Source organism: Diaporthe batatas (genome assembly GCF_019321695.1).
Source record: "Diaporthe batatas strain CRI 302-4 chromosome Unknown Contig00002, whole genome shotgun sequence".
Lineage (NCBI taxonomy): Eukaryota > Fungi > Ascomycota > Sordariomycetes > Diaporthales > Diaporthaceae > Diaporthe > Diaporthe batatas.
In genome coordinates, this window is record NW_025408549.1 from 922,673 (window position 1) to 935,584 (window position 12,912).

The 12,912-nt window shown below is 55.3% G+C and overlaps 3 protein-coding genes across 3 annotated transcripts; 1 reads left to right on the forward strand and 2 right to left on the reverse strand.

The window, feature by feature from the left end:
• Positions 1-6: 6 nt before the first annotated feature.
• Positions 7-2,838, reverse strand: KVR01_001815 (uncharacterized protein). Its single transcript, XM_044792567.1, has 3 exons — positions 2,261-2,838; positions 421-2,204; positions 7-360 (listed from the first exon to the last, which is right to left on the reverse strand). Exons 2-3 carry the CDS (start codon positions 2,056-2,058, stop codon positions 277-279), a joined length of 1,722 nt encoding a protein of 573 aa, XP_044649770.1. The 5' UTR covers positions 2,059-2,204; positions 2,261-2,838; the 3' UTR covers positions 7-276.
• Positions 2,839-3,586: 748 nt separating this feature from the next.
• Positions 3,587-5,785, forward strand: KVR01_001481 (uncharacterized protein). The gene is made up of 3 exons (XM_044785729.1): positions 3,587-3,674; positions 3,729-4,723; positions 4,779-5,785. The coding sequence occupies exons 2-3, from the start codon at positions 4,652-4,654 to the stop codon at positions 5,715-5,717; spliced, it is 1,011 nt and encodes a 336-aa protein (XP_044649436.1). The 5' UTR covers positions 3,587-3,674; positions 3,729-4,651; the 3' UTR covers positions 5,718-5,785.
• A 1,308-nt stretch (positions 5,786-7,093) lies between these two features.
• On the reverse strand, positions 7,094-10,724 carry KVR01_001391 (uncharacterized protein). Its single transcript, XM_044786530.1, has 2 exons — positions 9,469-10,724; positions 7,094-9,388 (listed from the first exon to the last, which is right to left on the reverse strand). The coding sequence occupies exons 1-2, from the start codon at positions 9,804-9,806 to the stop codon at positions 7,435-7,437; spliced, it is 2,292 nt and encodes a 763-aa protein (XP_044649346.1). The 5' UTR covers positions 9,807-10,724; the 3' UTR covers positions 7,094-7,434.
• Between the last annotated feature and the right edge of the window lie 2,188 nt (positions 10,725-12,912).

The following is a 12,912-nucleotide window of genomic DNA, read 5'->3' on the forward strand; positions in this document are numbered from 1 at the left end:
TCCGCCTACCAACTACCGGCTGCATGCTATTACCTAGGTACTTAAGTAAGTAACAGCACGAACCCCCGAGCCACGGCCCTCATGCTCTTCTTGGTCGGCGGTAGTTGATGAAGACCGGTATCGTAATGTGCAAATAGCCCGTTAAAACACCGCATATGCTTGTACTATATTCTATGTTAATTCTTCCTATATACCAGCGCCCTCGTCTCCTTCTTGATCAACCATGTCTCGCTGCCAGTGGCCGACGCTTGATGGATCCGTGCCATAACTCCTGTTCTAGATCTTCGAGCCAAAAGGCTTCCGATCCCCAACTTCTTCTTTGGCCTTCTCTCGGAGTATCTTTCGTAGGATCTTGCCCGACTGTGGTAATGCTTGGTCAGAATCATTCGACCAAGACGGGGGTCTGTATGTTCAACTCACAGGGTTTTTCGGAATTGCGTCCACAAACACCACTCCACCTTTGAGGCGCTTGTACCTGGTCACCTTTCCTGCCATCCACTCCGCGATCTCTTTGCCCGTCGCCGTTGCCCCCGCGCTCTTCTGGATGTAAGCCCGTGGTACCTCCTCGCCGTCGATGGTCACGCCGATAACCCCAACATCTGCCACGGCTGGGTGCTCGAGCAGCAGTCCTTCGAGCTCGGCCGGAGCCACCTGGTTCCCTTTCACCTTGATGAGCTCCTTGATCCGGTCCACGATATGCCATATTGTGCCCGTGCGATACTCCTCACAGTGCGCAACGTCGCCAGTCCGCAGCCACCGCGTGCCATCAGGATCGGTCATGACCGTGTCGCGGGTGGCTTCGGGCTTGCGCCAGTAACCCTTGAGCAGATTCGGCCCGCTCACCCAGAGCTCGCCCGGCTTGTTGGCCTCCAGTATCTCCGTCTTCCCATCCATCTCCATGATCTTGGCGGACATGTTTGGGTATAGCTCTCCCACACCAGGGCCGGCTTTTACTCGACTGTCCCAGGCGAGGGTCGTGCAAGTCGTCTCTGTCATGCCCCAGCCTTGGCTAATGAGGACCTCGTTCTTCGTAAACAACGATTGGCATTCCAGCAGGGTCTCGTGGCTCAGGGGCGCTGCACCAGACCCGATAGACTCGACGCTGCTCAGGTCGAATTGGCGGCTGGCAGGGTGCTTCGCGAGGGCCACAATGACCGGCGGCACGCAGGCCAGGGTAGTTATGCGGTATTTCTGTACGTATTGCAGCATCTTCATGAAGTCGAAATGAGGCATCACATAGACGGGTGTGCCTTGCCGGGCGTAGTTGGCGACGAAATAGGTCTGGCCGTACGCATGGTACATGGGGAGGAAGGCGAGAGCCCGCGACCTGTCCCTCTTGACGTCGTGCTCCGGGTCCAGCTCCGCCACGAACAAGACCTGGGTGCAGTTGGCAACGTACGAGCGGTGCGAGATCTCAACCCCCTTGGGCACGCCAGTCGTCCCGCTGCTGTAGTTCAGACAGCAGGTCGTATTGGCCGCGTCAGAGGGCTCGACCCAGTCCCAGCTCTCGGCCTGCGCCCGGCCTGCGTGTAGCAGCTCGGTCCAATGCCTCGCTCCCTGTCGTCGGCCGTTGGTCCCGGGTGTGGGTTTCTCGGCCCGGGCGTCGCTTTCCGCATCGAAGACAAGCACACGGTCCTTGGCCAGGCCCGCTTCCTCTGCAGCTTGCAATGCGATATCCAGACTGGCGCTCGCAGCAAACATGAAGGTGGCGCCGCTGTCACGCAGCTGATACGCAACCTCGCGCGCGACAAAAGTCGGGTTGGCACCCGTGAACACGCCACCGGCCATGAGCACGCCCAGGAACACGGAAGGGAAGTACAGATTGTTTCCGGAGAAGACGAGCACCCTGTCGCCCGGCTCCAAGCCGGCCTGTTGCAGGCCCAGGCCGACACGCTTGGCCAGGAGTCGATACTCTGCGAAGGTCAGGAAATGGGTGTCTGGGCGTTCGGCATCGAGGAAGGTCTTCCGGTCCGGGAGGGGGCCCTTGGACGAGCCGAAGATCCATTTTTGCAAAGAACCATCGTCGATGGGGATGTTCCAGCGGGATTTGATGACCATTTTGCCAAAATATCGGGTTCACAGACCAGGTAGAAGTGAAGGGAGGGACTGGAAGCAGCGGGGAGGAGCCGTACAATAAATGTGCGAGGATAAGGGTGTCAGGGCAGTAACTTTAGAAGTAGTGACGTCCCAGGTACCTGGGCTTGCTAGGCATGGGATTAGTAGCCTTCTCGCGGCGGAGGAGGGGGAGGGGGACAACGACCTGTTGCCTGGGTACGGGATGTGACGGTCAATCAAGATGTCCCGAGGCATCTGTCCATTAGCCTACTGGGACGGGGAAGGCATCCTTCTGGATCCCGGCCTGGCAGCCCTGCTGCCCTGGTGCTGCATCCTAGTAGCAGGAGATGCAGCCTGACCCTTGGATAATTGTGGGCGGGGTGACGAAACGCCTCGCTGGGGCCATGACAGCCATCGTGTGCGCACCGGCAGCCGCAATCGGATGAGGCTCCCCTTCTCAACCAGACAGCCAGGGAGCCAGAGAGCCAGACCACCCTCGGCGTCGCGGATAGCAAGGTTGCTGCCGAACGGGGCCCTCTTCCCCAGCATCCCGTCATGGTTTCCCCGCGTCAAGCAGGGATACTTAAGTACCCGCACCCCGCAGCTCTGGGCTGCGGGCCCGAGGTTGACGAGATCACTTCTAGATTGGGACACTGCCGAGGCACAGCACCAACAGACTGACTGACTGACTGACTGACTGAAGAATGAGGAGCTTTGCCCAGCCAGAAACAGAGGCCCAACCGGCGTGGCCTCTTGGGGCCGTCTGCTTTTGTGCGAATGGGCACAATCCGCAGCAGCAAACACACAGATAGATCCCTGGTCACTATGTGAATTTGCACCACCCGCGGCAAGTGATCCGAGGCAACCGATGGATGCGGGCGAGTATCTAGCGACCCCCCTTCAGCTCACCTGTCGTGAAATGGAGAGATGTCAGGAACACCTCCGTGTACTCAGATTAGATCTATCTTTTTTCTCTCCAATCCAAGTATCGATTAATACATATGTGTTGCATCGATCGGAGAAAAAGTAGGTCCCACGACAGCCATCAAGCCTGTCTTTCTTCCTCCTAAGCGAGCATCAAATCCGCGACGGACACCTGGCACAGATAATAAGCTGCTGTTGCCGCCCAGCCCGAAGCTAAGGAGAGAAAAGGATATGCTAGCACGTCTCGTCTAAGTCCTTACCTCAGGTGTGCTGCGGTGGGAGATCGTGTGACGTTACGAGTAGTAACCACGGTCCTCCGCGCGCGAATTGATTACACCCGCGAGGGAGCTTGACCCTTGGGACGAATGCGGCTTCCCGGGTGCCGTTGGCTACCTGATCAGGTACCTGGGTAGTCAGATGGACGACCAACCGTCAGCACCTAATCCCAGGCAGAAAATGAGGCTTAGAACAAACGTGGGTCGATTACCACCCTCCCGGATATACCACTTGCAACATGCCAGTTCTTCCGGCTCGCCTCCCGTGCAAGACCTGTCAGCTGGAGCTTACTTCCGAACAATGTTTCAGGTGCGAGGTAGACCAGTAGGAAGCAGCATCCATGGATGCCCGTCATGGCACGTCTACGTTGATGGCATCACTGGCCGACCAGTGAGTACACAGGACAACAAGGACTGCCAGTGAGCGGGTCACTGCCCCAATGGTACACCGGGATGGCTTTGACAAGGCAATAGTCTACGCCGCCTTGCTGCAAGTGCCCGTGGCATTCGGCTAAAGAATCCGTTCGATAGTACAGAAAAGAAGCACTTGTACGACATCTACTACGCCGCAGCAGAAGCAGATACCGCTTCGATTCCGTCCATCCCCTGTGGGCTAGACATCGCAACTCACGAGGATATTGATTGACCACCCGTCAGCGATGCGATCCCTTACCGCCTCTTTCCACTCACATTACTGCGGAAATTAACATTGCAACAGTCTACAAGCGCCGTCGGCCCAAAGTGATACCGAGCTGACATGAACTCAAGCTCGCGGGCCTCGGCCATCGGATGCTGAAAAATCGCACCATCGATGGGACTGACAGATACACCTTGTCCGAGCTGACGTTCCCTGAGCACTCGGCTTGGCCGCCCGCCTTATTGCCGATCACCTTCCATGGCGGAGGTAGTAGAGCCGTATTAGGCAGGTTTGTCCTCCGTCTTCTCCGGACGCCGGAGATAGATTTCGATACAGTTCACACCGGCGGTCGCAAGACGCTGCTAGGTCCTAATTGTGATAGAACCGTGCAAGGCCTAGCAAGGAAGGTCTTAACGCCGATAAGCCTTCTTCACCACGGATCCAATGTGGATATGACGGGATATGCGGCGCCCGGGGACGCATTCACACGTTCTTAGTCGGCCTTGACTTTGAGCCGACTTGGATCAAGCTCGTTGATCTGATGACGCTGACATGTTTCCAATGAAACGGCCCAAGGGCCATGCTCAGTATGAGGCCGAAGATATAAAGTCGGCCTGATCATCACCTCCGTGAACAAATCGTGAGCGGCCAGCCATCAACCCTCCTCATTCAGTCCTGCCTGCAGACCTTTTCAAATAAAACCCACAGTCGAAGAAGTCACAAACATCTTTAAACCTTGATAAAAGACCACTGGTTCAACATGTCTCCCGAATATGCCAAAGACCAGCCCGCCGGTTTTGTCAACCACATCGAGAAAGTTGCGATCGTCGGCGTGAGTAAGACAAGCCCTATAACCAAGTCCGCCTGTCAATTAAAATATTATCCAGGCTTCTGGTCGTATAGGCCGATTTTTCACCCAAGAGCTTCTCAAGACTGGCAAGCACATAGTCACAGCCCTCACTCGGCAGGGCAGCGCGAACAAGCTCCCGGAGGGCGTCCAACCAGTAGCCATCAACTACGACGAGGAGTCCACAATTGTTGACGCCCTCAAGGGTCAGCAAATCCTCATAATCACCCTGGCCGTCACCGTCCCCGAGGGCACGGGATCAAGGCTCATCCGGGCCGCTGCAAAGGCGGGTGTCCCCTACGTGATGCCCAATGCCTATGGGCCGGACCCGGTCAACGACAAGATGATGACAGAGATCGTGGTCGGCCTCCCCTTCCAGAACACCAGGCGCGAGATCGAGCAGCTCGGAGTGAGCAAGTGGATCGCGTTTGGGTGCGGGTTCTGGTATGAGTGGTCGATCTTCGGCAGCGCGGACTGCTATGGATGCGACGTCAAAAAGCGCGAAATGACCTTCTTTGACGACGGCGAGGAGAAGATCACGACCTCCTCGTGGGGACAATGTGGACGGGCCCTCGCGGCGTTGCTGAGTCTCAAGATCTTCCCGGAGAACGAGGACGATAAGACGCCGGCGGTTGAAAATTGGGCAAACAAGGCACTGTATATCTCTAGCTTCAGGGTGAGCCAGAAGGATATGTTTGAGAGTGTCAAGAGGGCGACCGGGACGACGGATGAGGACTGGAAGATTGGGCATATCCCCTCCGAGCAGAGATTTAGGGAGGGCCAGGAGGCGATGCAGAAGGGTGACCGGGGGGGTTTCGTGAGGCAAATGTATTCGAGGATCTTCTTCCCCACGGGTGAAGGGGACCACACCCGTCTTGGTCTTGCAAACGAGGCGCTTGGGTTGCCGGACGAAGACATTGACGAGGTCACAAAGGGCGGTCTTGTGCTCCTGGATCAGGGCGTTCTCTCTTATTCATAATGGCCCTCTTGCTAGGCCTGTAGCTCGTCTATGTTCTTTTTGAAAGTGGAAACGATTCTGAATACTTTCTCTCCTTCTCAGACGGATCTAGGCAACAATCTAATGCGCTGTTGTAGTGCCAATGTACGGAGATGTCATCGTAGGGCTCTACTGCGTTTCTTAAATTAACCAAGTTCCGATACAAAGCATCATCCCCTGAAGTCGCAAAGCAACTCGCCCACAAGACTTTACTTTGCTCCGCATAAGCCCAGAAATGGCTAACTATTCTACGGTGAACTAATCCTAAAGGATATCAAACGGTGACCACCACCCAGGCAGTCCAAAACATAGATAATATGGATGCACAGTGGGTGCTGAGTAAATAAAATTCACAATGTGACAGTACTGCCCGAGAGAATCTGGCAAATCAGGCATGTTTCAAAAATTTGAGATGGTCTGTCGTACAGCTTGAATGAAGCTGACTTTTGCCGTGTAAGCTGCTCTCCCCCCCTGCTACAGCACAATTGCCCCGTGTTTTCCACGTCCTCAGCAGAAACAAAGAGACCGAGGATTCACACCCAAAGAAACGGAGGGTGCACCCATACACTATAGCTCTAACTACCTACCTAGGTAGATCAGAGCCTGCTCCAATCATCAGTTAACACCCACTACTCTCTAGTCTATATATTAATAAAGCTTTAACTATATTATATTATTCCTTTATAATATATAACTAGCTTTAACTATACTATATTTTTCCTTTATACTATAAATGTTATGAGAGGGGAAATAGAGATAAGGTAACTATCCTTAATATATCAATTGCAGTTAAGTTGGCGCTACCTTCTATGTAAGGGGGAAGGTTTAAAAGGGCTTCGAGAGGAAGGCCACCACTGGATGACTAAGCAGGAAGCCAGTTGGGGCCCCTAGGCACCCACACACACACACTTACAATAAATAGGTAACCTTCTAGTAGAAATAGGAGTTTAATTCTAACTTAACTTATTAGTTTAAGTTTTAAAATATCCTTAGAATTCTACTTTAAAACTTCTAAGGGGTACCCTATTACAACCCCCCTTAATATAGTATATGTAAAGATTATTAACGGGTGGTCTATTCACCCGCAGGTTGAGGAACTCCTTGTGCTAAGATAGAAAACTATATACAGTATGAGATGACATGTAAGGGAACCGAGTTGGAGGTATTCGAGTCACAAAGGCTGCCCGATATCCGTTTTTGAGTGACCCAAAGGACGTGGTGATGTGGTGTGGACAAGTGCGTGGACATTGCTGACCAGTGGCAGTAAGTAGACACTTGTTCCCGAACAACATCATGGAGTCTCAGGGCCACTACATACAGAACAGAGTCACAGTTGTCAACCAGGGAACGGGACGAAATGATCAAAATGTCTTCTAAATTCCCCTACCAAACGCCTCGCTAAAAAGGGAACCGAACAAGCTTTTCGAGTTCTCCCCACCAAGAAAATACTATGACGTGTATGATACACATAGCAAAAGGTCCAAAGCAAATGCCCACACCGCCAAGGTCCAATGATCTCCATCATATGCATGCTGTATGCCCATGCCCAGATGTATATTGCTTGGCAATCTTGTGCCGGGTATATAAAAAGCCCAACCTCGCGGAGGCGGTCTCCCTCGTTGTGCCACCTTTTCGGCGGTGGTGCCGGTGAGTCAGTCGTGGCCTGTGGCCCGAGTTACTCCTTCCTGTGCGTGGCAACTCAATTCTTGCCATCTTTCTCTTCCTTGTCCTTGAAAACCTCCCACCAGTTGTAGGGCAACTCTGACTGGCTGGCGTAACCAGACCACGTTGGCATTACATCCTTGATAGGATGCAGGAACATGGCTGGTAGACATGGGCGGCCGTTGTGATTCTCCCATGCCCTACCACCGATTCCTGTGTCCTCATATCCCATCCAGTTGTTGTACAGCCGCTGCGGCGGCTGTGCTCGGTAGTACCATGTGGTGCCCTGGAAGCGGTGCTCGCGGCCCCAGCCCATTGCGCTTCCCGGACCGCCACTGGTGCCTCCTGGTCCTGGGTTGAACCACTTCTGCAGCTGCTCGGTGCTCCACGGCCGGTCCATGAACACGGGCATGGGGGCGTAAACGGCCTTCAGGCCGTGAAGGAGAGCCACCGTGTCGGCCGCCATCTCGGAGCCGACGTGGTTTCCTTTGAGGTTCTCGGCCGACATCGCCTCGATGAGGCGCTTCGAGAGCCTTGACTGTGTCACAATAGTAGCCCGACGGGGCAGCTCGGTAGAGTTGTGCGTGGTGTCATTGTACTGCCAGACTTGGTTCCTGAGGATCCAGTTGCTCTCATCGACATTGAACATTGGCGAAAGGGTTATGAGATCGGCGTCCTCTCCGACTCCCCACTCATATCTGTCTTGCGCTGGCGACTCTACAGGCGGTTTGGGTCCGATAGGTTTGATAAAGGGCAATTCAGGCGCGCCCCAGACAGTGTCCTTCCCGGACGCCTTCTCGACAAACTTGCGATACTTGGTGTCGTAATCGCCATGGTAAGCAGGAACGTAGAAGCGCTCATTTCGCTCCCAGAGCCCCTTTCTTGGCTGCTTCTTGGCGAATTGGGTTATTTTGGTGAGCACGTCGTAATGATGGCCGATCAGCCGGGAGTCCATCTCCCAGTTCCAAACGAAGTCGAATTCTGGGTGCTCCTTGGTAAACTTCTGCACTGACAACCACTGTGCATTGTGGACTGTCGCCGCGTCGAGAGGGTCGAGTAAGGGGTACATCTCCTGTACTTCGTAGCTGCCCCACAGTATGGCGATGTCGTGGAACTCCTTGGGGACCTGTGTTTGCATAACGTACTTGTACGTCTCCTTGTCCCACAGCGCAAGATCCTCGAGTGAGTCCTTGACCTGTACCAGGAGATAGACCTGATACTCCCCGCCGGTTCGCAGTGACAACTCACTAATTAGTGACCGCATCATGTGCTTCTCGTTGTCAGTATAGCGTTTGCCCGTGTAGGAACGTAACAAAACGGCCGTCCTGGACTCGGGAGGGATCTCCGGTCGGACGACGGCCGACGTGGAGTTGGCCTGGGTGGCTGTTTCCGATGTTTGGGTGGCTCCTCGCCGCTTGAGGCGCTGCGCCTGCCTCTGCTTCTTGAGTTCTTCAGATGTCTCGCCTATGGCCGGGCTTCCTTTGTTGGATTGCGCACCGCCTGTCGTGACAGACTCTTCTGAGAGATCCGAGCGGTCAAACCGCGGCTTGTTCTTGTCTGCGCACTCCTGCTGCAGCTTGCCCCACTGCACCTTTGTCCAGTCCAGGATGTGCGCTGGCCTGTCGAATTGCAACTGCATCCCATACTGGCCCATCCTCGTGTCTCTTTCGTAGCACAGGTTGGGGTCGATATCGAACAGGTCGAAGCTTCCGAAGCTTGGGGCGGGCCATTTCTCGGGGTGTCCCTTGAACACCTGTATGTCCCTGATCTCGCCGAGGGGCCCATCGCAAGGCACAAAATCGCCCCGGTGCTCCTGCCTCCACTCGTCGCTGTCGTATTTCGGGTACGGGTTGAAGTAGTAGGGGGATTCTTCGGTGAAGGCCGTCGAGACATCGGCTAAGGTCAGGTTGGCCTCCGTCTCGGGCCGGACTCTGTCCTTGTCGACAAGTGTGGTCAGGGTATTCCCGTAGATCACGCCAGCGTCGGGAAGTCTGTGCGAACATGTTAGTGTCTGGAATGTGCACTTTGGAATGCCGGACGTGAACGTGGTGCGGAAAGGTTTGAGACATACGACCCAGTCTCGTTGTATTCCTTGGAGAACAGCCATTGATTAGCCTTGTCGTCGTAGTCCTCCGAGGTTGGCTTCCCCTTTGAGGATTTACGCCCACTTCCGTAACCCATGGCCGTGCCACTCATGTCAACTGTCCACGGTACTACGCCATAGCCCCGGCCGGTAGCACTGAGCAGTAGCGAGCACACGAAGATACTGGCGAGTGCCGTGTATACCAGGCCTCTGGACCTCCAGAGGAGGCGACGCGACTGCCTCAGCATGGTGACGGAGCTGGCGCGTAGTCGTGCTTTTGCGTCAGGGGGGTCGAACTGGATGGCAGGTTTCTTCTCGTCGAGCATGGTCGTCTGAAACTGGGCTGCCGACTCTCCGGTCGTGATTCAGCGGGGGCAACGCTCATGGAGCATGCCTTGCTTTTGCGAGGGCAGAGCGCGAGGGCTGGAGCGCTCAGTGACGCTGGAAATAGTTGGTAGTAGTAGTAGGGTGGAGTGTGGAAGGGCTGTCGTAATCTGGCCGTTGGGGCTCTTGATGCGGGCCCACACAGTACCGGCGAAAAGTAGGCGGTGGTGGGGACAAAGGGCAGCCCAGCGAAGTGCTGGGGGGGAGCGGGTTGAACTGGAGTGGTATAACAAGAATGAGCGTCGTGTGCTTGGGGCGCAGGCAGGCTTCAGCGGTGGTGTCGACCAGGCGCTGTGATCATGGGTTTGATCTTGTGTGTGTGCGAGGTTGGACAGGAGACCAAGGCAAGACAAGACAGATGGCACAAAAGGGGACAACAAAGACAGTTATGACGGCTGCCGCGAGACGTCAGGTGTTGGCAGGGGAGGCCCCGGTGCTGCAGAGGGAGAGATTGACGCGAAACAAGTCCACAAAAACCGGCTGTGGAGTTTTCGAGCAGTGGGAAAAGCTTGGAATCAATGAATCGGTAAGAGGGCGATCTTGACTGAGTCTGTTTGATGAGCGGACGGGCAGAACTGGACAAGGCGGTGCGGGCGGCGGAGAGGAGGTGGCGGCCAAACTGGGCATGTGCAGCCCAGGGTATCGGTAAGGGGCGGTAGTTGGAAGAGGCAAACAGACGGGAGAGGCAGTTGGGAAGCAGCAGAGGCAGGAGAGAGTTGGAGGGGAAAAGCAAGAGAGAGAGAGAGAGAGAGGAGAGAGAGAGAGACGACAGATCATCTACGGCTAACACAATACATCTTGGACAGCCGCGACAGCGGCCAGAGTACTACATAGTATGTCGACTGCATGCATGCGTTGATGCGTTGATGCGCCGATGAGCTTGTCAGGTTGTGTATGGTGTATTGGGAGGGCCCCGGTCACAAACATCAAACAGAGTCTAATCCGATCGCAGGCCAATCTCGGCCCAGCACTGGTGGATTTCAGGGGCACCTTCTTGTCTCTCTCGTGCAGCTGCAGCGATCCCTTCCTGCTAGCTGGGAAGCTAACGGGGACGCCACCTCCCGCTTCGGGACAGTTGCGCCTGTGCGCTAGCCCCAGGAACGAGTCAACGATTCGACAAGTTTATTTAGAAGGACAGGCATGGGGGTATCTTCTAAATCCGCCAGGGCCGCACCAGAGCCACGCCTTGGCGCCCGCTCTGGCAATCTACAAGTTTTTACTGCTGATTGCGATGTGCCCATGCACGCCTGATTGCTTGCTCTGCCAGATCGAGTTGGGGCTGAACGACCCCCCCCCAACCTAGGCACCTATTTACATACTACATAGTACTATGTAGTACCTACCTGTATATAAAGTTCAAGGGCATCCGTGTGCCATCGGGAGCTACGGCGCCCCAAGGTTCGACCATGATGACGCCGTCGACAATAATAAACCATTACTGTGCATCTCACAGGAGGCACAGCCCGTCTTCCCTGGTTGCTCCCGGCAGTCACAAATTTGACCCTGCGCAGGTGAGATTTGAGATGAGCGATGGGCACGATGGTACCTACTTGTAGAGTACGAAGGGACTGAAAGCTTGACTGGCATCCAGTGGCGTTGCTCACCGGGTCTGCCGGGTCTCGCTCGCTCATTTCGAAATTCGTGCCCTTCTTTTCGACAAGACACCGGCACTACTACCTACTTAGGTCAGTACTGAATACCAAGTACCCACCTACCTGTCTCTGCCTGGGTACGGAGTACTTAGGCAGGTAGTCTGCTGCAGTCGATGCCAGCTTGGCTGCTTGGTCTCAGACCACGTTGGTGACATGCAGACAGACCAGCAAGACCGTCCTGAGTCACCGTCCTGAGTCGAGACTCGGCGAGCCTGCAGGCCTGGAACTTGCCGTCCGCCCACGCGCAGCCCTCGGCCGGGTCGCCCACCCATCCAGCCATCCTGTAATCCAAGCCCATCTGCCCACCTCGAACCTCTTCTCGGCCGCGATAGCGGGCTTGCCACATTCCGTCTTCCCAAGTCAGCAAGTCCATCAAACCCAAGCCAGCCCCCATCGGCCCCTAGACCCGGCCTGAAACGCCCTCCCGGCCGACCTTGGTCAATTGGTATTCCGGCATCTGGGGTCTCCTGCCTAATAAACCCTCGGGCCCCTTCCAGCTTTTGCTAAAAATCAAGCCAGTCGCCTCACTCAGCCCTACCAACAGCAGAAATATTGATGGACCGATGGACCGATGGACTGATGACCATGGGTCGGTCCTGCGTTCCATCGCAATGAAAAACAAAATGAGGCATAGGAGGGTCAAAACTCAAACTCGGCCGGCCACTCTGCCACTGCAGCATAGTCCTGTAGAGTTGTTTACCCTCCCTCAACTTTTGCTCGCTGTTTGACAGGCCAGCTCTCCTGCCCAGCAGCCCCAGCTGCCCTCGTCCCCCCAAGGCGCAGTCCCCCGTGTCAAATGGGCCAAGAAAGAGACAGATCGCTGTGATCGGCGCGGATCGTCGCCCGCCAAATGAACCTCTCTGGCCTATCTGCTGTCTGCTCCCCCTGCCCGCCTCACAGGCATCCCATCTTCTTCTGGGTGGTGGTGTGCTCACACGGCAGGAGAGCTACACAGTACCTACAAGTGGGCAAGTCACCACACCGTCCACGGCCACGGGCGCCGGTTCTTCCTCCATGGCGGACAAACAAACTACCGAGTGGACATCCTGTCATCTTCCCGTCCCCTATTCTCCAGCCTTCCCGCCTGCTGGCATGTTGCGAATTAAGATATGAGGAGGCTTGAGAGTATCATTCGGTGGGGTTGCCCTGAAGCCCAATCGGCCCTGCCCCGTGACCTTTTCTCATCAATGTGCGACACAAGGTAACCGTGATGGCTGTTCACCGTGGGCTGCGTGTACTCAAATGTGACAGCATTCTTCAATGACGGCGTTGCATGTCACAGTCAGACAGTCCACCCTTTAAAGACCACCTGAACTCGGGATTGGCACTGCCATCACGGCCAGGGCAGGTCATGGTACATGCGTAAAGGCGTACCCGGTCAGCCGGTTCGCCGCAC

Coding starts and splice junctions, on each gene's coding strand:
- KVR01_001481 (XM_044785729.1), top strand. CDS start 4,652: ATGTCTCCCGAATATGCCAAAGACCAGCCCGCCGGTTTTGTCAACCAC. Junction 4,724..4,778: donor AGAAAGTTGCGATCGTCGGC/GTGAGTAAGACA, acceptor AATATTATCCAG/GCTTCTGGTCGTATAGGCCG.
- KVR01_001815 (XM_044792567.1), bottom strand. CDS start 2,058: ATGGTCATCAAATCCCGCTGGAACATCCCCATCGACGATGGTTCTTTG. Junction 361..420: donor ACGCAATTCCGAAAAACCCT/GTGAGTTGAACA, acceptor GCATTACCACAG/TCGGGCAAGATCCTACGAAA.
- KVR01_001391 (XM_044786530.1), bottom strand. CDS start 9,806: ATGCTCGACGAGAAGAAACCTGCCATCCAGTTCGACCCCCCTGACGCA. Junction 9,389..9,468: donor GAATACAACGAGACTGGGTC/GTATGTCTCAAA, acceptor ATGTTCGCACAG/ACTTCCCGACGCTGGCGTGA.